This window comes from Anastrepha obliqua, chromosome 1 (genome assembly GCF_027943255.1).
Source record: "Anastrepha obliqua isolate idAnaObli1 chromosome 1, idAnaObli1_1.0, whole genome shotgun sequence".
NCBI lineage: Eukaryota > Metazoa > Arthropoda > Insecta > Diptera > Tephritidae > Anastrepha > Anastrepha obliqua.
The window spans coordinates 115,167,138-115,193,309 of NC_072892.1; the positions used below are offsets into that span (position 1 = coordinate 115,167,138).

Genomic DNA, 26,172 nt, shown 5'->3' on the forward strand with positions numbered 1-26,172 from the left:
GCACATCACAATTTGTTCATGATCCTGGTAAATTTTTTAATGTCCCGAATTGAATTTGAAAGTAAATAGGAAACTCGAACTTCAGTGGATTGTCAAAATTTTCCATAGCTGAGTTCTCCCGCTTTCCAACACACGGCGGAGAATTTGAAAAAAAGAGTGTGCTAAATTCAAATTTCATCAAATCAACTCTCGCAATTTAAAAATTAAGCATTTGAAAATTAAAATCCATAGTAATTATTATTAAATGAAATATTTTAGGTGCCTTTTCTATATTCACTTTATCGGAAAATTGAAATTTCATTTATTCATATGCAATCCTGTGAAATAGTTTATGGACAAGATATGTATATTATTTGATGGGTTAGACAATGATAGCAGTATTCAACTAACCCCGTTGATTTTACGAATAGTTAAATGACAGCTGAACGCTTAACGGTGCTGGCCCAATGCAGGCTGGCTTTGCTTGCTTGGCTTCAATAACTGTCTAAAATGAATAGAACAATACTAAATTTATGAAATGTTGGCAGCTTGGCTTGAGGCACTTGAAGTACGGCGATATTTCAAATAGCTCATGTTCTATTTACAGCGCATTTGACATTAGGAATGGAACAGATCTGTAGTTCATTTACTTTTATTTGGTTTAGCTTCATTTGTGAGTTTTAAGCAGTTTAGAGAAATTGTTTATTTACATTTATTTTTCAAAAATGTTAGAAAAAAATTTAATAAATGCCATGGAAAAGCACAGACGTATACCTATATCATTCTTGAATTGTTCCTTGTCTCTTGCAAGCCTGCGCAAAGCTGAAAGAGACCGGTTTTGGCGATCTAAATATAATTCGTGCACACAAAACCTGCGTCCTGGGCGTGATTGCAGTCTTATCTTGTACATTTTTACTTTTAAAAGAAAGATTCGCAATATGTTTTCACTACTTCTAGTTAACATCATGATTCAAAAATGTATTATGTATTATTGAATTTATTGAATATGGCCCATACCTCTGTTTCCTTTTTCCCTTTACAAATCATCTGATTGTTATGACAACGTTCAAGCCGCCCATATGGCCATACAAGTTTTCAAAGCCAAGCAAAGCAAGTACAACAACAAAGTCAGCCTGCATTGGATCAACCCTTTTCTCTTTAACTTTTTTAACTTGTGAGATGACATTTGGCAACGTCATTTAAATTTCCAACCTTCAAAGTTCTTGTTAGTTCGCCGGTTAGGTAGGTTTACAGAACCAAAGTAGGTTCAAAAAATAAGGTGAATTTTCAAATTTTGCGAGCTACATACATTCGACTTTTGATCTCGTCTTGAAGATATGTTCACGGGTTTAGCAATATAGGATATTTTGTTTGTTTGTGAGAGGCATAAATAAGGCAAGTGTTTTGCGTGTTCGGCGAATTTCTGCTATCGAAAAAAATGGCTCAAAGAAGTTGCATCAAATTTTGTGTAAAAAATGGAACTAAGTGCTCAAAAACACTTGAAATGTTCACACAGACGTACGTCAAAAAAATGTTTACAACTTATCTTATTTATGCCTCACCAAAACAAACTAAACATGAGTTATTCGTAAAACCGGAACATAAATATCTTCGAGACGAGGGTACCAACATAGAAATAAAAAGAATCGAAAGTCGAATGTGCGTAGCCTGCGAAATTTGAAAATTCTCCTTATTACTTCGTATACATAAAACTGCCAACTAAGTTAACAATAAAATTCAACTGGCCATTTATTTCTGCTGATCTTCAATAAACTCAAGATTAGCGACAAAAAGGCGATTCATTCTTAAATATGTTTCAAAGAAACCCGACACAATGCAACATTGGACTATTATTTTTTTAGTCAATTCTACTTTTAATAAAACTAGACATTTCTGAAAACTTCTAAAATTGTAATGTGATTACATCGTTTTTTCTTAATTAGTTCATCCCTGATACTCTGATACCTAAACTTGCCTGGAAATTACTTAAGGGCGCCCAAAATGATTTGAACAACTTTTAACTTGTACAAACTTCACAGATTTCGATTGCTTTGGAACAACCCTAATAACAAAGTTCGAACCTTTTTGAACAAACCTAACACCAATACAATATGCAAGATAGAATCAATATAATACTACTAATTCAAACCTAACGGAACAGCTTATTGTGACTAAACATATGGTATTGTATATATGTACATAGACATTTATGTTTGAACTTTTATTTTTTTATAAATTCTTTTCTATTGTTTCCTACTTTTATAGGGTCCACCGGGGTTAGATGGCATGAAGGTAAATAAATAATTCGAAAATTAATTGTGAAGAAAAATTTTTTATGATACATTTTTTTCTTCTCAGGGTGCTCAAGGCGAAACTGGACAAAAGGGTGAACGTGGCGATCCTGGGCTGCCGGTAAGTACAAAATCTTAGAGTGAGAACTTACTTTTTTAACGGTGAATGAACGTACACTTTTTTGAATATTTCTTTCGAAATTGCATGTCCTTGGGCACAAGTCACCTACGTATAAATATACTCGTTTAAAATATTCTTATATATTATCCTTTTTTTCTTATTTTTATTGCATCCGCACTATGTACAACAACAAAACAAACGTACTCATATTGGAAAACAAAATCAACTAACTGTACACGTACAAACTTTTGTATAATCAACCGTAAAACGTTAAACAAATGTTTGAATTGCTATTGACTTCCCCTCCCACAAACGTCTCTCAATGTGTAACTGTGTATTGGTATTTGTAACTATGTATGTATTTGTATGCGTTATGGCTGCTGTTTTTGGAATATGCGCGTCTATAAAAAGGGCACTGATGGCATACCCGGCCAAGAGGGACCGCGCGGTGAGAAGGGTTCACGCGGAGATGCTGGACCGCCAGGCAAACGCGGACGCAAAGGTGATCGCGGTGACAAGGGTGAGCAGGGTGTACCTGGACTGGACGCGCCTTGCCCACTGGGTTCTGATGGCCTGCCATTGCCGGGTTGTGGTTGGCGACCACCAAAGGTTAGCATGAAGTCGAAAATAAGAAGTACAATAACACAAAGAATAAAAAAAATTAATTCTAATTCAAAGTAACTTAGCGAGTAAATAAATTGTGTTGGTGTTGGTTTTCAAAATTTTTGGCGGGCTTTCTAGTATTAGTAAAGCGTAAAAGCTGCATGTTTAGCCTACAGACCAACCGTAGCACATAACTCACTTATCAATTGGTAGTTTTTATTTGCACTGTTGAAATTAATGGCGTACGCACACACACATGCACACTAATTCACTAAAATCATCTCTAGGAGCCTGTCATCTCCACGCCCATACACAAAGATTATCTGCCCGATGTGACAGCGCCCGAAAGCAATACCAGCGACTACGAGGCAGAGGAAGAGGAGGATGAGCAGAATGAGGCTGAAGAGGAATACGATGAATATGCAGAGAATTTGCATAATAATGATTAAATAACAAATAGAAATGCGGATAAGATGGCACATCAAACATGAAATGCAGAATCAGCAAAATATTCGATCACACCTAAGCACTTTGTAATAACCATTAAGCAATAAATTTATAAACTAATTCCAGGAGTTAACAAACGCTTAGCTGCTTATACAAACAAACAAATATATAAAAAAATAACCTATTTTGGCCATGACAACCTAGTAGATAAAAAATACCAAATATTAATTTATGTAATACTTTTAATTGTTTCAGTACGTATGCTCTGTGTTTGTTCGTAGACTCTAAGAATTTGTAGGCTTTTAACTATTTATTGTATTTTTTTAATTATAACACTTAATTGCCTTATGTTTTATGCGCATAGTTGAAATAACGTTTTCTACAACATAATTGTATGTATTAAAGTGGGTTATGGTTCCAATTAACACACCTTACAAATTATGGCAATTGCCACAGTCGCTTAAAGTAGCTGCTCACAGTGTCAACAGCATTCAGCACACAGCACACAGCACTAACTCCCATTGGTTGCGGATGTATAAAGCTTTCGAAAAAGTAATTTAACTTATTTTAAGATTGAAATCAAAGGAGGCGCAGCAGCTTTCTGTATGTTCATTGATTTGTTAACTTTTTATTATTTATTTATTTGATTTGGTTTGGTATTCAATACGTTTTTTGTTTGTAAACCAATTTCAATTATTATTTTTTAAATTCATTTAATTTATTTTTAATTTACTTTATTAAACACATTTGGCTGATTCTCCGCGTAGCGCAGAATTCGGTTCATATTATTATTGGTTTTTTTTACCATTAAATAAAAATCAAAACGTAATCTTCAAGATTACGGTTCAAGAATGAAATATGCATAGTGGGCCGGACAAAATGTTTATAATTTTTGTGTTTTTTTTAATTCAATTGTAGCTATTGACCAACTATTCTTTACCAAAGTAAGCTGTTAGATTTGTAGAAAAATTAAATAAGACTTGTCTTTTTTGTCTTTATTCGTTTACACAAATTCACTAAGCTTGCATGTGTAACTATTTGAATAAAGCACACGGTTTAATACAAAAAGGCTTCACCGTGACGCAAAAACTTCACCTTGACGCACATGTAATACTGATTTTTTAAACAAATTGCCGGCGATTTTCAATTTTTTTCATGTTGAGGCCATTTATGTTCACTAGACTAATAATATTTAAGATTAATTATAAATAATTCTTAAATTTCTTGCGAACCGTAACGGTTCTGTTATTCCCAATACAAGTTTGTTACTTCTAAGGTATAAAAACCAAAAAATTCAATAACGCGATTAATTTCTGCCTTAGTGGATAAAGTTAGCAAAGTTAAATGTTGCTTTTGCTAGAGTAAAACTAATTTGGCATTTTATTTTTATGTAAATAATCCAATTTTATTGATAGACTTTACCGTGACGCTAAAAACTGTGGACAAGAAATATCATCCAAAAAAGCATTGAAAATTTTTTTAATAAATGTTTTATATTTGTCAATTCTATAGGGTGGGCCAAATAAGACCTACTAATGTTAAACACAAATAACTTTTGCAATAAGCATTTATTTTGGTTTATTGTTTTTATACATTGAATATATTTTATGGAAATTATGGATGAAATATTACATCAGACAAATGTCCACCATTTTGCTCGATACAAAGATTAGCTCTTTTTAACGCGTTTTCCGTTACACCACATACTGTTACTGAAGGCTCAGTATTTCGTCTCGAATATTTTGCTTCAGCTGTCTAATAGTCTCTGCTTTATTAAGATACACTTTGTCTTTTGAACATCCCCATAAAAAGTAGTCGGGCGCAGTGAAATCTGGCGAACGAGGTGGCCAAGGGAAATCTGAATTTTTGGAAATCAGACGTTCGCCAAAAATTTCACGCAGCAGGTCCATAGTTTGCCTAGCAGTATGCGCAGTAGTTCCATCTTGTTGAAACTACAAATTAGGATACTGCTCCGCTATTGGCCACAAAAAATTTTCAATCAATGTTCTGTAAGAAGCTCCTGAAATCGATTCCGGCGTTTCATCCTCATTTTCGAAGAAATATGGACCGATAACTCTAGTGGCCATAACACCGCACCAAACAGTACATTTAGATGGATGCAACTGATGTTGGTGTATTGCCCTTGAGCCCCATAATCTACAGTTTTGTTTGTTGGCATAACCATTTAAATGGAAATGCGCATCATCCGAATTCAAAAAATGTTACCGATATTTACGCTGCGTTAAAATAATTGATCGCTGACAAGAATAGAAAAATTCGATCATTTTAATGCGTTGTGTTGTACTGTAGGGTTCCATAATAAATTTCCAACAATTCAATTATAACCTACAAAAAGAGAAAAATAAATATGTCAAAATATAAAAAAGTTATTTGTGCTTAACATTAGTAGGTCTTATTTGGCCCACCCTGTACTACCTGGCACAATACCAAAATGTCAATAACAGTTATACTGATTATTATACTTCACTAAAACATTGGTTTTTGTTTTATAAGTGATGCTGGGGACAGGATTCGCCGTGACGTTTTGGCACCTTAAACTGCACTTATGAAGAAAATTTTATTTTTTTAATAGATATGAATACTGGTTTTTGTTTGTAAACGCAGCTATTACTTTTTCACGTTTTATTCATTACTGCAAAGGCTATTTATTTATTTAAAAACGTCTGGGACATGGAATTCTGCGCTACGCGGAGAATCACCCATTTACATTTTTAGATCAATTTAATTTAATTTCATTTCATTTGTTTTGATCTATTTTTATTTAATGTTTGTCACTGTTCAGATTCGTTTTTCCAGTAACTTCAATTTAATTTTATCTAATTTAATTTTATTTTTTTTCCACTTAATAGAGTTTATTAATTTAATTTAATTTAATTTTAATTAGATCAATTTAAATAGGTTTAACTTAATTTAATTCCTTTCAGTTTATTTTTGCTTAAATTTGTTTTGATTTATTTTTATTTAATGTATTTTTCATTTTAATTTAGTTTCAGTTTGATTAATTTTGCTTAAATTTTACTGAATTTGGCTTATATCAATTTAATTAAAACAATTTGCCTTAATTTAGTTTTATTTAATTGAATTTTCTTAATTTATTAATCTACTATTTAATTTATCACGGTTCAGTTTCCTTTTTCCGGTAACTTCAATTTAATTTTATCTTATTTAATTTTAATTTATTTTTCACTTAGTAGAGTTTAATTTAATTTAATTTTAATTACATCAATCTAAATCAGTTTAAATCAGTTTAACTTAATTTAATTTGTTTCAGTTTGTTTTGCTTTATTTTTATTTAATGTATTTTTCATTTAGAGAGTTTAATTTATTTTTAATTTAGTTTCAATTTGATTAATTTCGCTTAAATTTTACTTTATTTGGCTTACATCAATTTAATTAAAACAATTTGCCTTAATTTAGTTTTATTTAATGAAATTTTTAAATTTATTAATCTAATATTTAATTTATCACGGTTCAGTTTCGTTTTTCCAGTAACTTTAATTTAATTTTCTCTAACTTTACTGAATTAATTTAAATTTATTTTACTTCGTTTTATTTTACTTTATTATATAAACTGGTTTATTTAGTGGCCTACAAACTTTTTTTATTTTATTATTTTTTTTTTTTTGATATTTTGGCGTGTTTTTTTATTTAGTTTCACTTGACTTGAATTTAGTTTATTTTATTTTTGTATTTTTTTTTTTGTTTACTTTCATTGCTTCACTTTAGTTAATTTATATTTTAATTATCACGGTTCAATATAGTTTTTTCAGTAACTTAATTTTATCTAATTTTACTGAATTAATTTAGTTAAAGTTTGTTTAATTTATTTAATTCTTTTGCTTAAACAAATTTGTAGTTTATTTAGTAATTATATTTATGTAGTTTGACTTAATCTCAATTTAGTTTATTTAACTTTATTTTGTTTTATTTATTTATTTAAGAAATGAGGCTGTATCTGTAAGATCTCTAGTCTTTTATAATACATTAATTGGTTGAATGTTGCAAAATGCAAAATCAATTATTGATTTCTTAATAAATTTCTTGCTTTGTGTTATTTTAATTCACACAAATTTAGTTTATTAAATTAAATTCAGTTTAGTTATTTAATTTTATTTGGTTTCAATTGCACTTATCTCTTTATTTTAATTGATTATATACTTTATTTCAATGTCTTTTTTTTATTTGTGTCATTGTTTTTTTTCTTATTCTTCTTCTTCTTTTTGCATTTATAATTTTCGTTATAAGCTTTACTTTGATTTCAATCTTTTAATGCCAACAAACTATTCTGAATTCACGTTTTCCTACTACTGCAAAAAAATCTAATTTTATTTTTGAATAATTTTACAGGAAAATTGGCAACAGTGGTTAAAGGAGGAATTAAATGCGATACAGAGGCCTGCGCGAAATTGAAAATGCCACTCAATACAACACATTTCATTTGGAAAAAAGAACGAAAGTGAAATTTTCAGCTGATCTAAATATACAGGTCGACCAGTGTGCAGCTTTAAATGGTGCCCAAATGAATCTCTAAACCTACCTACCTAGCTACTAAGCTCAACGTATTAGTGTTAGTAACTATACTATCTGATTCAAAAAAATACGATTGAAATTCTAATACGATGGAAAATACATAACTGTGTAATTATAGAGTTACCATATGCTTATTCTATGGATAATAATGTAATGGTGTTCCAACTAAATAACAGAATAGACTAAGCCCCCGTTTCCACCAAAAGCAAACACCGTGTTTGCAGGAGTTGTGTTTATGAGAACTGTCAACTGTTTCCACCGAAATGTGTTTGCAAAGTGTATGGTCTTTGGTATGGTAAACAGATTTATGATACATTATTTTGCGGCGACAGCACAGCGCGATAGCCCAGCGGCTAGCAATGTGGGCTTCCGATCCGAAATCCTTGGTTCGAATCACAAGAAAATTTTTTTTTTTTTTTTTTTTTTATGCATTTATTTCATTTTGTTTTATGATATGTTTATGAGCAGATTTTTTTCATGGCAGAAATACACTCGGAGGTTTGCCATTGCCTGCCGAGGGGCGACCGCTATTAGAAAAATGTTTTCATTAATTTTGCTTTCACCGAGATTCGAACCAACGACCTCTCTGTGAATTCCGAATGGTGATCACGCACCAACCCACTCGGCTACGAATGCAATAAAAAATGAGGAAAATGAGCAACATTGCCACCACTTAATAATTAAATTAGACGCAAACCCAACAAAACACGCTTTAAATTAGACGCAAACCCACAAAACACGCTTTGAAAGTGAGTTTAGGTATGGAGTTGTGTTTTAATTTTGTATGGGATTTGACAGGAGTTTTGTTTCGTGTTTGCGCTAAGAACACGATAGCGGCAGAGAACACGCTAGCGGCTGCGGTGGAAACTTACTATAACACTGTTTAATAAATTTTGTATGTACCAAAATTACTCCGAATCGAATATGTATGTGAAATGTAGTGTACATTCATACTTCCATACAATAATACATACATACAAAGCACAATGAAACACTATCAATAATCTTTGTTCACCACCGTTTTTGTGTTAAAAAATATACGATTTTACGATTAGTTGTCTAGGAACGACAAACAATGATATTAACTTAAATAATAGTTACCATTCTGTAAACCAAACTGAAATGGGTTATGTAAAATGAAACTAAATTAAAATAAAATGCAGCCATACATACATATAATATTACTTGTAATGCATAAATCTAGGTGTACTTTATCATGTATGTATTTGCCTAATGCGTAAAACCGATATACATATATAAAAGCTACTTTTATTGTTCATTCTTAGTATTTAGATTTTTGGACAATACTTTTATAAATAGAATTTAAATATATTAAATTAATAAATAAAAAGTAAATATACTTGTATTTAACAACACACCAAATTGAGCGTTCTACTCTTTTATGCGTGTATTTTATTACATATCAAATCCCAATTTTTAGTATTAGAAGTATTAGTCTCAAAAGATGGTAAGCAAGGATGCTAGATTGCCATAGACCGGTCACCGATGTAGCCTAGACAGACGGCGGCGTTAATCGGGATTACCAGTGCAATTCAATTTGGATTAAAATTACAGTGTGAAAAAGGTTGTTACGCAGATTGTGAACAGCTGATTTGTTTATTGGTTAGTTTTGTCAGTAAAAGATGAATCGCAGGTGACAAATACAGATATTAGCTCCCTGATAATGAAAATTGGAAATTTCTGAAATTAGAAAAAGCCATATTTAAGCTTACAAATAAAAAGGAAATGCTATAATATACTTACTCCTGTTGTGCTCATCTAATTGTTCCAGAATTTTAATGCTGCAATGATTGTTTTCAGTCATTCTGGTTCTTCCCTTTAAAAATTTCATTATTTTTCATTCACAATATATATATATTAATTGTTTTTGTTGACATTAATTGGCAATGTTGACATCGAAAATTTCCCTAATTCCCTTAAATTTAGAGAATTGAGTCTAGTTGTCAATCCGTATGAGTTGCTCTTAATTCCTTAGATATTTCCCCACCGTCTTGTCTAGGCAATACATTAGCAAATCAGCTGATCCCTTCAAACCCGCAAGGTCTGATGTTCGTCACACCATCTGAATTCTTCTCCGCATGGATAATAAATGATATAGTAATATGATAATTAATAGCTGCCAGATCTTAGTGTTTATAAAAACGCTTTTTATTATTTACTTGTTTTAAGCATATCACATATTTTATTAACTTTTTTAATAAAATGTTCCTTTATATTTAGAGAATGCACAATTTAAGTTGTTGTTGTTATATCAGCATGAACATTCTCTATACATGTACGGGGAATGTTGCTGGAGTGACAGTCCTTGGCCGAATATAAATCCGTGTCGTTCCGGTAACGTAGAACGGACTGTCATGGGAACGCACAATTTCAGTTTAAATGAATGCCTGTCGTAATTCACTTTGGCAGCTCCCTTTCTTGTTCTTGTTCTTTGCATTTGATTATTATTATTTGTAACAAAGCCTTCGGCTCATTAGAAGATAATTTTTAAAGAAAGTACATCGCTGCTCTGACAGTCTGTCTCTCAGAAGGGTTGAGTTCGATCCTAAAAGCACTACTTTTTTTACAGATAAACTATCGGAGGTGAAGGACACCTTCACAGTTCTTAGTTTACTTCGATGGCGGCAAGTGCTGCTCACGGAGGTGGAACAGCTCCCCAGCCGACGATTTGGTCTGATTAACAATTCTCGAGGTATTCAGCAACCTACTCAACGAAATAATTTTTCACAATGTTTTTTTGCTTCCATTACTAAAGTTTAACATATTCTGGTTATTATTCAACGTTTGTTAATTTGTTTCCGGTTTACCCTTCCATTTAATTTAGACAATTAATTAGGATAAATTTCCGATAAAAATTAGAAAAGGCAATGATTTTTTCGTTATTCGCAAAGTAATTGGAAAGTGAAGACGTCTTTAGCAACTGGCTTGGATGATTAAATGCGAAGCTCTCTCATTTTATCTGGAGCACATTTGAGTACTTGGAGCACTGCCGCTCCCTGGCTGATGAACAGCTGATAGACTAAATGGCGGACTGCTGGGCATAAATGTGTCTTAACATCTGTCACATTTCTGTTTTTTCTTGTCCCATTTTCTCTTGCAGGCAGCCCACATTTCATTTTCAAAATAGCATCAATCAAATCAAATCGCTATATTCGCGCATGCAAATAGCGGTAGTAATGAAAATTCGTTGTCAAACTACGAAATGGCAGCTACTGTTAAGACAACCCTTCTTCTATTTGCCACTTCTCTGCTCGGCTCACTTGGCGAAAAATTTGCTTGAGAAAGCAAAAACAAGTTATCGAGCAAAATCCGTCGCCTCATAAAACTGATATAACTCACTAGTTTACAAACAAATGTAATTTTAGGTAGCTCTATTCCAGCGCTGCCAAGATATGTTTATTTATACCAGTTGCTTAATCTATTCGCCACTTGCTAACGCTTGGCGAAAAGAAGAACCCTAATGTTAGCAAGAAACTCAGTAAAGCAGAGTATACACATGCAGACAATTCTGTACTACAAATCAAGTATGGCATACCGTCCTATCGTGGATAGGAGGAGAAATTACATGTTTGGGAAAATTTAGGGAATGGCTTGGTAATATTGTGATTTGTGAGACTTGAACTAACAATTTAATAGAAAGTCTCCCAATGCAGTTTTTGGCGTTTTTATGCTTTCGCCTACTCTTCCTCTTTACAAACAAGTAATTCCGCTTGTTGTTGTAGTAGCATAAACATTCCCCATACTTACATATGGGGAATGCTGCTGGAGTGACAGTCCTTGGCCGGATATAAATCCGGGTCGTTTCGGTAACGTAGAACCGACTGTCGTGGAATTCCGCTTCATTTTGTTTGTTTATTCATGGGCTTTTATCGACACAGCGAATACGAAAGGCGCAACCATGTATTCTATCATCCTTACTATATAGTCGCATCCCCATACTCCAACTACCAATAACACACTTCCTTACTCATTCTCTCCTACCTCTTCTACTAACATATATTCTCACATCTCTTCTTCAAGTTTCTTAATTTGCTCTCTTACTAACTGATATTTTCTTTAATGGCAAAGCCTAAACCAATCTACTTTTATTTCTTACATAACAACAGAAATTTACATTTCGACTCTCACTATTAAATTAAGCTATTTGTTAACTTAGTTGTAAGAATTATGTAACCTTGGAAATGATTAATAAAACTTACTTAGAAAATAACTTATTATTATTATATATTTTTATTTCATTAATTTAAAACGAATTATTCCGTATTGAGCATTTGAAATTTTTATTTTTAAATATTAATGCGTATTTTATGTTTGAAGAATTGAACTTCATTAGAAATTCTAGGCATTCCAGATCTATTTACTACTACTTAAGCAATTTGAGATGTTTAACAAATTTATGTATATTGTCCTTAACATAAGGCTTAATTGCTATACAGGTTGGTATATTTTCTGGTTGTTCAATCCACATTTTATGTTTAATATCATTTTCCTTCAATTTTTCTGCTACTTTCACTAGCGCCGCTTCATCCTTAGCCTGTGATAATTCAAAATATTAAGTATTAATAATATCTTATGTACATATATGAAAATTTAAATCTAGACTTTGCTTACCTCTAATACGACTTTATGCATATTATCCAAATCACATAAATACGCCTTTGTATCCTCATCATCGGCATGCAAATGGATTACAGCGGCTGTAATATAATTGTAAATTAACAATTGTTGATATTTCCTTACGAAATTGAGCGCTGCAACATAAAGCATTTGCCCTAGAACTTCTTGCACTACGAAAAGGCTTAGCACGTCATTTCAACACAGAAGTCAATTTATCGTAAACCGGCAAAATAATGGTCACTATTTTGTTTCCTTTATATAATATATGTATATCTTAAAATTTAAATTTATTCATTTTAAACAAAAATTGTAATCATCGCTCGCTCACCTGTCGCGTGGCAGCACTGCGCTATCAATGCACCCAATGGCCAGGACAAAGTCGATTTTAAATCACTACGCACAATTATGTACTGCACAATATTAGACATTATTTACTTATATTTATTAAATATATTAATTAGCATAAATGCGAAAGCAAGAATATACACCGCGAGTGTAAAGTATATATTTATAATTGATTAAATTTACCCTTACTGTTTACCGGCTGTCAAAACCAGATGTTTGAATACTTTGTTATATCGTAAACGATATAACATTCAAGAGATGCCACTTTTTACTTACATATTGAAAGAATTAAAAAAAAAACATTTAAGTCATTTAAAATAATTTAAAATATTGTATTATTGCTGATCTTAAATGAAGTGAAAAGATACTTCAAGCTCACACATATGCAACGGTAATTGCCTAAGCCACCATTTAATAAATTGTAGGCGCTTCCCGACAACACTATAAATTTAGCTACCAATTATTAGGTGGCTACGTCATACAGGTAGGATTCTGCAAATAGACAAATTTAGATGTTAATTGTTATTATTACCGTTTCTAAAAAAAACTGTATAAAATCGAAAAATGAGATGTGCGGTTCAAAGCTGTAGAAAGGGCAATGGAAATAAAGCATCGGATATCAGTTTTTTTTCATTCCCATCTAATGAGGTGCTCGCTCAAAAGTGGAAACAATTTTGTCAACGAACTCAGGATTTCAACATAAGGACTTCCTATATCTGTATGTACCACTTTATAAGGGACGACTTTGAAAATCGCCTAAAGTTTGAAATGGGTAAGACTTCATTTTTTCCTATGAAAATTGTGAGAATGTAAATTTATCAATGCGTTTTAGGTTTCAGCAAGAAACTGTATCTAAAACGAAATGTTGTGCCAACTATTTATGGCCCAAATTTAAACATTCCAAAACGCTGTAGTCAACGTGAGCAGCAAGCAAGTACTCTTTTAGTAAAGCAAGAACAACTACTTCAGGAGCAGGATGTACTAAGCATAACAGCTCAGGATACGACTCCGTTTGAAGATGGATCATGGTTAGGGTGTGCAGAGATGTTTGAATGTAAAACGGTGTTCAAAAGACCAACATGTTGTAAACAACGTGACCAGCAAGCAAATAGTCATTTAGTAAAGCAAGAAGAACTACTTCAGGAGCAGGATGAACAAAGCATAACGTCTCAGGATATCACTCCGTTTGAAGATGGATTTTCGTTGGAGTGTGCAGAGATGTTTGATTGTAAAAGGGTGTTCAAAAGACCACTACGTTGTAGACAACGCGAGCAGCGAGCTAATATACATTTAGTAAAGCAAAAAGAACTACTTCAGGAGCACGATGAACTAAGTATAACGTCTCAGGATACCACACCGTCTGAAGATGGATCATCGTTAGAGTGTGCAGAGATGTTTAAATGTAAAACGGTGTTCAAAAGACTACCACGTTGTAGAAAACGCAAACAGCGAGCAAATACACATTTAGTAAAGCAAGAAGAAACGAATTTCAAAGGGCCACCAGTAATTGAAATCAAAGATCCATTCGAAGGTATTATAATTAATTACAATGCAAAAAGTCATGTACATCGTTATGATTTTCAGAGGTGATGATTAAAGAGGAACCCAGTAAATATTTGAAAACAGAATTGTAAGTAGCTAAATGTCAAAAGCAAGCACATCGTCATCGACTTCTAGAAATATTCGAAATAGTATTTATTACAGGAAAAGCAATTAAACAATGGCTTTAGCACTTCGCTGCTTTTTTAATATTGATTTTCGAAAAAAAATATTCTTAGCGTCTTGCTTAAGGACGATAAATATTTCATGCAATTGATAACGATTAACAGAATTATTATTATTATTTATAACTGACATATGGTATACAAAATTACCCTAACTTAATTAGCACACTGACTACTAGGGCCTTCGGTGTTTAACAGAATACTCACTTTAAAATGAATGAATAATATAATTGCAAATTTGTATTCATACATGAATGCAAATGTTTATGTGGTACTAAAATTCTCTACCGAATTCGTTTTACCAATCGATAGCTTTCCTGTTGAAAATTAGCTTCTAAATTTATATTCAAGTATATGGACATATACTGAAATTTAAATACTCAAGTAAGCGATCGAGTAATGTGAAACAAAACTATTTATATATGCTCGTATACATATATGTGCATGGTACAGCTATGGGCCTAATGGGTATACCAATGGGCCTATTGGTACAGCTAATAGGCCTAAGACGGCTCCACGGAGCTTACCCGAGCAACAGCACTCACCCCACAATAGCTGCATTTAATGCAAGGCCACCGGAGACAACCCCCACACGTCACTCGCATCCAGAGGAGTTTTAAGCTCCTTTAACTGAACTGCAACGAGCTCTCGATTCACGAGATAATCGATCATTGATCACCGAAAAGATCGCGAGCGACAACGGAGGTGGCCTAACTTTTAAAGTCTACCACACTGTGCAGTATCAAGGAAAATAGATTTCAAGGTTTGTTTGTTAGATATTGTGAAAAAAAAACTGTTTGAGGGGAATTTGGCTGAAACGTCAATGGGTTAAAAAACAGCACAGCCAGTGCCCATTCCCTGCCATTCGTGTGTCTCTAACACAAGCTAAATGTTGTTAGACACATCCCAAGTGACGTCAGCGAATCAGTCGATTCTGTCAAACGCGCTCAGAACCGAATAACGGTCTGCTACATAGACCACCTTTAAAAAACTTTTCACCATAGTGCAGTATCGTCTCGTCGATAGAGACATCGACCTTTGGGATAGTACCTTGGAATGTCAAAGAATAGCCGTCCGGTCAAGCAATGCCGAGCTCGATATATTCAACATCCACATATATAACTCCTGTCATTTGCTGCCTGGGTGAATATCACCCTGAAATTTGTGCGCTTGTCAGAAGTGAAAACCGATAGCTTATAGGAGACTTCAATGCCGATCGTCTCGCATTCAAACTTGCCAGACGCTCGTAGGGGACTACTTAACGACCATATAAACGATTCGACATTAAGCACAGTAAACGATGACGCAGCAGCTCGCCTGACCTAACAATAGATAGCGCAGGTTTGATCAATAGCGTAACCTGACGACCTATGCTATTTCTGGTATCAGACCATTTACTCATTATCGTCTCGATTTGTTTCCGTGATTCAATGATCCTACGTTAACTTTAACCAAATTTTTGGGTCGGTTCCCATCCCCACTGATATACGCGTAGGCGAACGCGCATTCCGCAAGTTGATCATCGCTGCTGTAGTTCACTTCATTCCAGCTAGAACGATCCATGACATATGTCCCAATTTCCCAACCGGGTCTCAATAGGCAGAGCACCTGAAGACCTGAAGCTTCACCTCTGATATGATTAAACCCTGGCCCATCAAACCCGATGAAGCCCAACGACTAGGTGGCAATCACCTTTAGTGATTGCATTCTCCGGTCGATAGGTCCAAGCGTCGTGCCAACCGACGGCTTAACTAACTGCCGAATAACTGTGCGCTATTTACTTTCTCCAGCGATGAGGTTTAGGTAGTCGTCAAAAAATCAAAAGCTTCTAAAGCTATTGGCCCTGGTGGACTTAACATTCTGGTGCTGGAAAACTTCGGTCCATTTAGAATAGGATGCCTCACAAAGGTCTTCAGCTGTTCTATGATCACTCTCATAATTCCTTATAAGTGGAAGCTGGAGGAGTGGTCCAACTACTGAAACCTGCGAAATCCGCCAACCAAGGGGAGTCCTATCGTCCTATCTATTCTCCTTTCCCAGTAGTGAAAACACTTGAAGCCCTCCCACACACAGTGCACAGTACCACCACAGCACTCACCGCCATAAACACTCAGGACGAAACCGCCCCTGCAAGAGGACTGGCCCATCAACGTTGAACTTCTTGAAGGTTTTCGATATGGGCAGCCACTCCACGGTACTAGATTGTATTCAACAGCCGCCGGGCCTGAAGAGATGGTCCGCGAACTATCTGAGTGGTAGGTATTCATCAGCCATCTTTAAAGATAAAAGCCTAAAACAGAGTAGGATGAAGCAGGGTGTACCGCAGGGTGGAAAGGGTGAACGTTTTTCAACGTCTACTCTCGAAGCTCCCCAACCACTAGAAGAAGTCTCTCTGGTCTCCTATAAGATAATACGTCGTTTCGTCTACGCTATCGAAACGATTCAAATTCATAGTCGGATACAGATTATCACTAAAGCGGCTTCCCAAATTATATCAGGACAATGTGATAATTTTAGAATAAGAGCGATTGAAATAGCACGACATCCACATTTTTTTTGTTTTTAATTTTCAATACATAAATTTTGATTATAAACATTGTGTTTTTTATTTCAACGTCGATAAATAAGTATCGCTGAGTATTTTCTTACTTTAAATAACAAAATCAAATCATGAGGAATCAATCAGTTATATTTATGAATTTAATACTTTGTGCTTTATTTGCAGAGAAACGCTACGTCGAGAAAACTTAAAAATAAGAGAGGAAAATCGCACATATCGCAGATTATTTGCCGCACTGGAACGTGATTATAAAAAACAGATAGCAGAGTATTCAGCCCATTTAAAAGTCCTAGAAGATAGAGCATTGGCAGCCGAAAATGAGTGCAGAAATATGGCAAATAAACTGAAGATCTCGTTTGAAAAGGACAGATTGCCAACTTAAAAAGCGATTTTATTTGAAAATCATATGCACATACATACATAAGCATTTACAAATAGCTGCATTGTAAAGATTTGCCATTCCCTATGGGATAGTCATAAGAAACGTTCTATGGAGAAGCGTTTGTTTTTTAAAAACTTTAATATTAACATTCAACCCGATCTTCAAATTTATATATAATACGTAGTTTGTTTTCTATAACTAATTTTATTTTTTTCATGAAGCTGGGCACTATCCTAAAAAATGCAATGCTACAGCCATCAAACATTATTTGAAATAAATACGATTTGTTTGTAAAGTGTTTTATATTTCACAATACATATATTGCGGAAATGTAAAAACAGAGTATGCAGACTTCTTATTTACTTTGCTTTATTTCATTTGTCAATATGAAATTGAAAAAAGTGCTCACTTATTTCAATGTAATGCAAAAAAAAAAAAACATACAGAGAATTCATCCCACAGCTTAAATCATACAGTTAAAAGTACCGCTATTCCCGGCGCAAGTTTCAACGAAATGAAAATGAAAGCTATAGTTTGTAGAGTGAGTTTGATATATAGCATTATTATATTTTATGTACGCTCCTTTTTTTAGCATGGGACGGCGTATTTCGATAGAAAAGCGTGAGTCTAGTCTTATCGTAAAATATCTGAAATTGTACATCAATGTTCGTCAACAGTTCAGCACATTATTGAACGCTTTAAGCTCCAATTAGTGGTGTCGTAGCATTAACGCCATAGCCGCAACATAACATTTGTTGACTAGTCTCGCCGTACCCTATTGAAGCAGAATTAATTGCAACATTTTCATATTGTCATAAAAACACGGATAATTTTCCAATTAGTAAACAAATTTTAGGTCGTTGATTTCTAATATTCAAATTTTTATCCCAAATATTAAAACAAATGTAGTATTGTACAGTATTTGCTGCTTACGGTTACGGGGAAAACCAAAATTCAATAGCTACACACGGTTATGGTATTATGATGCGGCACCATGATTCAATTGAATCATGATGCGGCACCAATAATCGTTTATAGTGGTGCCCATTTGATTCGATCAGAAGAGCTGAGAAAAGCACCAATTAATATAATGGCTCCAGTTTTTGGAGTTTTATGCGGAAGCGTTGTGGCAAGAAAGTGTGTGTGTGCGTATAATTTCTTGTGTTTTGGATGTTTCCATTGCTTTCGCCTACTCTTCCTCTTCAGAAACAAATAATTCTCCCTCTTGCTTGTTTATTCATGTGCTCTGACGGCATAGCGAATTCGGAAGGCGCAACCTGGTATGCGATAATTCTTGGTTTCGGGTATGTCTAAGATATGGCATCATTAATTGCAGCTTTATGCCTGAAAATCGTGAGGTTAATAAGAGACGACAGGTTCCAAATAAATCTTTCGCAGAGAAAGAGTGTCAGTGGTTAGTGCGTCATGAAATAGCCAAAAAGGGTTTAGGCAAGACTTTCATCCAGAAACTGTTCAAAGAGCACTGAGAGAAGCAAGGTATTCACTGAATTTTTACAACCATGTAAATTCTCCTCGTTTTGTTTGTTTTGTATTGATAAGTGACCTGACGTCAGACTTGTCAAAACCGCGAAAAATAAAGTAGCTGCTTTGAGCACACAGTACTCAATTCGCCTTGGTACGCACCTTGTAATTTATCCTAGTAGGTGGTCCAATGACCGACACTGCGACCTAAAAGATCTTTTGTGTCAAGCTACCTAATTTAATATGGATGATCCTTCTGATCATCCGCGAAAGTTGCCCGACCACTACATTAGGTTCTAGTTTGCCTAGTTGTTCTCTGCCTTTGGAAGGGAGTTGGTTGAAAGCCATGTTCTTCCAACAATTTTTCTGCTATACGTATAAACCTTAGTATATCTGTAATAGGAGCTTTCTTTATTTCTTCCGGATCCAGTTGATCACGGTGGAAAATTTGCATTCTGGTTCTAGCCAGTGCAACGCACTCGCACAATAAGTGCTCCGTTGTTTCATCATCTTCAAGACAGAGTCTACACTCAGTGTCCCTGAGGAGTTGAATTCTGTTAAGATGATAGTTTAGATAGTAGTGGCCCGTAAGAAAGCCTACTATTTTCCTGATATCTACTTTTCGTAAGTTAATCAGTTCCTTTTTGTAGGTAAAGGGTCTAACCAACCTCTTGGCTTGACGAAGTTTCACCTTGCTTCGCTACATATTGTGACTTAATTGTTGAGTATGGCTAGTTAAAATGTGATAAATAGCATTTATATGCAAATTAGCTTTTATGTCATAAGTTTTTTTTTTTTTTTTTTTTTTTTTTTTTTTTTTTTTTTTTTTTTTTTTTTTTTTTGTTATTGTATTGTATTGTACTTTTGTAATTCTTTATATCTGTGCTCGCAACTCTAATCTAATTGAATGGAAGAATTTAAGAGAAACTCTTAAAATATTCAATATAACTTAAAAATTTGCTTTTGTCATTCTCACATATCGTCAAAGGCACCAGCAGTTTTCTAAAACACCACTCAATTAATTTTGTTAGGTTTGGCCGACAATTCAATAAATCTAGCTAGGTGGCAACGCCATACCAATAGGTTTCTGCAGGTGGAAACAGTTTGTTTGGATACAAAGCGATATTATAATCGGCTGGGCTCTGATATTCGCTGTTATTGTTTATAAAATCGAAAATTTTATAAATATTCAATAAAAACAAATTTTATAACACCGAAAAATGAGATGTGCGGTTCGAAATTGTGGGAGTGACAACGGAGGCAAAACCTCGGATTGCAGTTTTTTCATATTCCCTACTGATGAGGCGCTCGCTCAAAAGTGGAAACAATTTTGTCGTCAACCTAAGGATATCGACATAACGACTTCCTATATCTGTATGTACCACTTTATAAGGGAAGACTTTGAAAACGGCCTAAAGTATGAAATGGGTAAGACTTCATTTTTTCCCATGAAAATTGTGAGAATGTAAATTTATCAATGCGTTTTAGGTTTCAGCAAGAAACTTTATCTAAAACGAGACGCTGTGCCAACTATTTATGACCGAAATTTACATACCCCAAAACGTCAACGCCTTGAGCAGCGAGCACTTACAAACATAGTAAAGGAAGAAGAACTACTTCAGGAGCAGGATGAATTAAGCATAACGTCTCAGGATACCACTCCGTACGAAGATGGATCATCGTTAGAGGGTACAGTAATGTATGAATATGAAACGCTGTTCGAAAACCCAGCTGTACTTGGAGGCACAGATCCATTCCAAGGTATTTTAATTAATGAACAATACAAAGAACTTGGGGTGGCAACAAGGGTGACAATTAGCGCATGTGCTTCCCGTAATGGGCACAGAGGGCGTTGCATATATAAAGGCTGGGTTTGAAGCGCCTGACCCACTAATTTTTTTTCTATGATAATTCCGGAAAATGTCCCTTGGTCGGGAAAACCCCATATCATTCCGGTGTCTTAGAATCGGCTCTCACCCACAGTAGATGAAGAGCTCCAGCTACCCTGAGAGACTCGCGTAGCCTTGGCACAATTTCGTTTTGCATATTGTAGCAGGTTAAACTCATACCTATCCAGAATTGACCCCGACATACCAAACACATGTCCAGCATGTGAAGGCACCCCGATACTAACCACAACCCTTCACATGCCCCATCAAACTTGTTTCAGGAAGTGCCATACTTTAAATTTGGAATAAGTTTAAGATCTGTAATGGTAAAAAGGAATCATATATCAACAACAGTGAATTGTTCGATGAAGTTCGGTATGCCAAAAATTATGTAACTGTAGAAAATTAGATGAATGCATGAACAAAGAAAAGTTAACTGAAAATAGATAGGAAAATAGATATACAAACATTAGAGATAAAAAATATCTCAAATCTAGTCCAATTCACTCCTTGCTTTCCTGGATCGAACGCTCCCATAGAAAGAGTGGGGGCAACATATCGTCCCCTTAGTATTAAAATAGCCTATAAATTTTTTTATGTTTTGAGAAAATGAATTTCAAACTTTTTGTCGAAAGTAGCTCTCACTCAAATCTCGTTATGTCTGTAAATTTTTATTATTTTTTGACCCACTTTGTGGAATTAGAATTTGACAAAATTTTGACCACATATAAAATCGACGATGGAGAATCCAAAAATTCAATAAAAAAATAATAGCCTATGAGCACATAGGCTATTGTCATACTAAGGGGACGATATGAACACCATAAAAGTCTCAATTGAAAGTTGAAAAATCACACCACACAAAATCACCATTGTTCGTGAGCTCAGTAACCTCAAAGTGAATAAAATGTTTGTGTATCGCACTATAAAACGTTACAATGATACTGGTAGCATTGCAAAACGCTATGGAAATGGACCAAAAAAAACCGCAACAACGCCAGAAATGGTTCGGAAAGTGAAGGCTCGACTTGAACGAAATCCACGTCGAAGTGGAAGAAAAATGGCCAAAGAACTGAAATTATCGCAAGACAGCATTCAACGCATATTGAAAAATGAGCTCAAGGTCAAGGCTTACAAATTCTAAAAAAGCACACGATCTTTCACCCCAGCAAAAAAAAGTTCGGTGTGAAAGAGCAAAGGAGTTGTTGCGCTTGCACGAACGAGGCGAATTTCCTAAAATTGTGTTTTCTGATGAAAAAAATTTCTCAATTGAGCAGTTCATAAACACTCAAAACTATCGTGTTTACTTGACCGAAGGCTCATACGAGAATTTGAGCCTACGTATGGCCACTCGAAGCAATTTTCCATCGCAAGTAATGGTTTGGGCCGTAGTGACCGCTGATGGACGCTCTCCAATCGTTTTTATCGAGCCTGGTGTTAAAGTGAATGCGACTTATTATCGGGAAAATGTTTTAGAAGCTGCTTTAGAGTCGTGGACACGCAAACATTTCGGTCGTAGACGTTCCAACAGGACTCGGCACCGTTTCATAAAGCTCGTGTGAACCAAATCCTGTTAAAAAATCATGTTCCACACTTCATTTCGTCCACACAGTGGCTTTCGAATTCGCCAGACGCAAATCCGATGGACTATTCCATCTGGTCCATTTTGGAGAGCAAGGTGAGGACTAAAAAGTATGCTAGCATGGATGCGCCAAAATACCTCAAGATCACATTCGTGCAGCATGCAACTCATTTTTTGACCGTTTGAAGGCTATAGTCAAGGCAAAAGGTGGTCATATCGAGCTAAAGTAAATATATGTTAAAATTGTAATCATTTTTGAAAAATTTTGTCTTTGAAATCAATAAAAACTAATTTCACACAAAAAAGTTATCGTGTTAGGTAACACTTCATATCATTCACCCTATATAATCTCACTATATAATACCACTATTAACTTCTTCTTCTTAATTGGTGCTATAACCACTTACGCTCTTTTGGCCGAGTTTAACTGGTGCCAGTTGAACACACCAAGTGAAGCCAAGTCCTTCTCCACTTGATCTATCCAACGCGGAGGAGGTATTCCTCTTCCTCTGGTACCACCAGCTGGTACCGTATCAAATACTTTCAGAACCGGAGCGCTTGTATCCATTCGGACGACATGTCTATGTCGTCGTAAAGCTCATACTGAACTATTAACTACAAAGTGCAGTTACAATCAGAATTGCTTAAAACTTAAGGGATTCTTACAGGCTAATGATAATTTATTAAAAAAATGTACTCCTCAGAAAAATATTAATAGGATTTGTTTACGTTTTTCATTGAAATTGACCATTCTGTTTTCGTCTGTCTTATATCTATTATCGTCACAGTGAGTTGTGAAATATGAAAGTTTGGAAACTTTTTAGACATTTAAAAATTCCAAAATCTTGGTAAAAGTTTTCAATTTTTCTTAAACTATCAACATTTAAAAGCCTTACTTCCTGATACATAGATATTTTTATATATTTTTTATCTTAATTTTAAGTTTTGTGCTGTGAAATAATTTTTTTACAATAAACCATTTAAAAAAAGAAAAAAATTAAACGATTTAACATTTTTATAATTTTCAGAGGTGATGATTAATGTGGAACCAGCGAATTGTTTGAAAACAGAATTGTAAGTAGTTAAATGTCAAATGCATGCCTATTGTTGTCATCTTCTAGAAAGATCCTAAAAATAATTTTTCACACGAAAAGCAATAAATAAAGAAAGCCTTACTTCAGTGTCTTGCTGCTTTGGTGTTATTATGTATTCCAACACAGATTAAAAAAAATTATGTTTGGTGTCTTTCCAAATGACGGAAATATATTTCAGACGATTGATAACGGCTTCTAGAATACTTACTTAGTTATAATTTTTAATATATAATAGTAGCAGTACTTTGTACTGAAAGTTCAAATTTGCATTCATACATAAATGAAAAAATATTGTGCACTCAAATTCTTAACCGAATGCGTAGTTCCAATCAGTAACTTTCCTGTTCAAAAGAGACTTAAATTTTAATCATCATTTATATAAATTTATAATATATTATTTAATTTATTTGGAAGTTTTGCAGTCAACAAAAAAATAACTTAATTTTACAACTCAAACATAAAGTGGGACAGTAATGAAAATATGGAAATGCAGGAGAATTGATGAATTAATATTTTGTGCAATATCGCTTTGCATTCATTACAGCTTGAAGACGGTGTTGCATTGAGAGTTTTGGTGACATCTTTGGAATATTTTCCCATATCTCTTCAATCGCTGGGGTTTAAGGGGGGGTAAGGGATAAACGCTAAAAAAAAACACTTTTTTTCATGAATTTATTGTAGCGAAACGGTTCAAGTCAGTTTATTAAAAGTTGTTGCATATTATAAAGTAACATTTCAAGAATATTTGATAAAATTTTCATGTAAAAATATTGCAAAATGAGCGAATGAGAGCACATTTACGTAGACGTCTTTTCAAAAATACATTTTGCAGTAGTCAGCATATCTCAGCGTAGAATCATCTGAAATCAAAAAAATCGAATAATTTAGTTAAAGTATGAGTTAAACTTCCCCCCAACGTTTATTTTGACGATTTATTTTCATTTTCAGCCATTTGGTAGTCGTTTGAAGTAAAAAGTGATTTTTGACGAAAGAATGCCGCCATTTTGTAGGTGTAAAACCACCTTAATATAAAAAAAAATGACGAAAAAAAAAACGTTGCGGGGAGGTTTTTTATATGTAAAATATGTGTGCAAAATTTCAAAAGGATCGGTTGAGTAGTTTTCAAATGCCAATGACTACGCACTTTAAAAAAAAGGTTCGAGAAAACCGCGTTTAAAGTTTGTAACGGACTACGCGTGCAACTGCTGCGTCTCGGCAGATGTTTGAGGCGGCTCGGCTTTATGCTCTATAACTTAAAAAGTTTTGCTCGGATTGACTTAAAATTTTAACACGGTATTTTTGAAATGTTTTACTACAATAAAATGCAAAAAAAAAAATCGATTTTTATCCCTTACCCCCCCCTTAAATGGTTAAATTAGCTTTTCCGCGTGTGTGCCGATCGTCCTTACCGGTCACAGCTACGAGTTTGGAAATTGAGTTGCGTGAAGTCTCCAATACTTTCTGAGTCCTACGTCTATTGTACTGGGGCCACTGGGTTTTCGAAATAGCACATGAAACAATGGACCTCGCTCTTTTCTGCGCTTTCCTGAGAAATTGCAAATCCACTTTAGCAACAGTCAGGGGGATGCCGATGACCGGGTAGGATATTTCTAAGACCAATTCAGTCCCCTTCCTGGCAAGCTGATCAGCAATTTCATTTCCCAGTCATCCAGCAGTTAACCAATAATTTTTCAAATCTTTTAGACATCACAGGGAGGAAAACGAGCGGGTCATATTTGCAAGTTAATGATTTTGTTAGTTTACCAGAATTAGTCATACTTATAAATGTGAAGGTACACTCAGTAATACTTCCTTTAGGTAGTAAACTGTCGTTTGAGATAGGATTAATGGAATGCAGACAAAAACCCCTTCGAAGTTAATACAACGTTCGTCTTCAAATATGATTACGCTACCAAAAGGACACATGCAAGAAACTATTTATATTTCTCTCTCGCATTTTTTCGGTTGAGCATTTTTACACCAATTTTTTCATGTAACATTTTGCACATGACATAGACAAATCATGAGGAATCCGATTCTCAGTCCTTCATATATGAGTATTTATGAATTTAAAAATTTGTGCTTTATTTACAGAGAAAACCTACATCGAGAAAACTTAAAACTGCGTGAGGAAAATCGCAAATATCGCAGATTATTTACCGCACTGGAACGTGATTATAAAAAACAGGCAGAAGAGTATACAACCAATTTAAAAGTCCTAGAAGATAGAGCATTGAAAGCGGAAAATCAGTGCAAAAATATGGAAAGTAGACTGAAAAAGATACTGAAAAAGCCAGATTGACAAGCTTAAATACGGTCTACATATCTAGATATATTATATAAGTATATACATATATACACAATTTACAATATGCTGCGTTGTAAAGATTTGCCACGTCCCATGAAGGAGGGTGTACTTTATAAAAACTGTAATGTTTTACTAAAAAATAAACATTTTAACATTCAAGCCGATCTTCAATAAAA

General features: G+C 34.3%; 4 protein-coding genes across 4 annotated transcripts in view; 3 read left to right on the forward strand and 1 right to left on the reverse strand.

The window, feature by feature from the left end:
* Nucleotides 1–8,169, forward strand: part of LOC129236770 (collagen alpha chain CG42342-like) — a 159,819-nt gene extending 151,650 nt beyond the window's left edge. The window contains exons 14-18 of the mRNA XM_054870982.1: nucleotides 2,245–2,271; nucleotides 2,338–2,391; nucleotides 2,803–3,000; nucleotides 3,282–3,993; nucleotides 7,810–8,169. Of these exons, the coding sequence (XP_054726957.1) occupies nucleotides 2,245–2,271; nucleotides 2,338–2,391; nucleotides 2,803–3,000; nucleotides 3,282–3,443 (441 nt within the window). The 3' untranslated portion in view covers nucleotides 3,444–3,993; nucleotides 7,810–8,169. The remainder of the gene's footprint in view (nucleotides 1–2,244; nucleotides 2,272–2,337; nucleotides 2,392–2,802; nucleotides 3,001–3,281; nucleotides 3,994–7,809) is intronic.
* Nucleotides 8,170–12,316: 4,147 nt separating this feature from the next.
* On the reverse strand, nucleotides 12,317–13,170 carry LOC129252968 (putative peptidyl-tRNA hydrolase PTRHD1). The gene is made up of 3 exons (XM_054891171.1): nucleotides 12,959–13,170; nucleotides 12,625–12,710; nucleotides 12,317–12,547 (listed from the first exon to the last, which is right to left on the reverse strand). Exons 1-3 carry the CDS (start codon nucleotides 13,056–13,058, stop codon nucleotides 12,377–12,379), a joined length of 357 nt encoding a protein of 118 aa, XP_054747146.1. The 5' UTR covers nucleotides 13,059–13,170; the 3' UTR covers nucleotides 12,317–12,376.
* Nucleotides 13,171–13,436: 266 nt separating this feature from the next.
* On the forward strand, nucleotides 13,437–17,927 carry LOC129235744 (uncharacterized). The gene is made up of 4 exons (XM_054869756.1): nucleotides 13,437–13,747; nucleotides 13,808–14,506; nucleotides 14,560–14,605; nucleotides 17,425–17,927. The coding sequence occupies exons 1-4, from the start codon at nucleotides 13,540–13,542 to the stop codon at nucleotides 17,639–17,641; spliced, it is 1,170 nt and encodes a 389-aa protein (XP_054725731.1). The 5' UTR covers nucleotides 13,437–13,539; the 3' UTR covers nucleotides 17,642–17,927.
* Nucleotides 17,928–20,216: 2,289 nt separating this feature from the next.
* On the forward strand, nucleotides 20,217–26,172 carry LOC129235745 (52 kDa repressor of the inhibitor of the protein kinase-like). The gene is made up of 4 exons (XM_054869757.1): nucleotides 20,217–20,551; nucleotides 20,612–20,884; nucleotides 23,623–23,668; nucleotides 25,783–26,172. Exons 1-4 carry the CDS (start codon nucleotides 20,344–20,346, stop codon nucleotides 25,988–25,990), a joined length of 735 nt encoding a protein of 244 aa, XP_054725732.1. The 5' UTR covers nucleotides 20,217–20,343; the 3' UTR covers nucleotides 25,991–26,172.

Bases quoted from the DNA above. Each gene is read 5' to 3' on its own strand.
- LOC129252968 (XM_054891171.1), bottom strand. From the start codon at position 13,058: ATGTCTAATATTGTGCAGTACATAATTGTGCGTAGTGATTTAAAATCG. The intron at 12,711-12,958 runs GTGAGCGAGCGA...ATTATATTACAG, and splicing joins GCAGTGCTGCCACGCGACAG to CCGCTGTAATCCATTTGCAT. The intron at 12,548-12,624 runs GTAAGCAAAGTC...GAATTATCACAG, and splicing joins TGCATAAAGTCGTATTAGAG to GCTAAGGATGAAGCGGCGCT.
- LOC129235744 (XM_054869756.1), top strand. From the start codon at position 13,540: ATGAGATGTGCGGTTCAAAGCTGTAGAAAGGGCAATGGAAATAAAGCA. The intron at 13,748-13,807 runs GTAAGACTTCAT...AATGCGTTTTAG, and splicing joins TCGCCTAAAGTTTGAAATGG to GTTTCAGCAAGAAACTGTAT. The intron at 14,507-14,559 runs GTATTATAATTA...TATGATTTTCAG, and splicing joins AATCAAAGATCCATTCGAAG to AGGTGATGATTAAAGAGGAA.
- LOC129235745 (XM_054869757.1), top strand. From the start codon at position 20,344: ATGAGATGTGCGGTTCGAAATTGTGGGAGTGACAACGGAGGCAAAACC. The intron at 20,885-23,622 runs GTATTTTAATTA...TATAATTTTCAG, and splicing joins AGGCACAGATCCATTCCAAG to AGGTGATGATTAATGTGGAA. The intron at 23,669-25,782 runs GTAAGTAGTTAA...CTTTATTTACAG, and splicing joins AATTGTTTGAAAACAGAATT to AGAAAACCTACATCGAGAAA.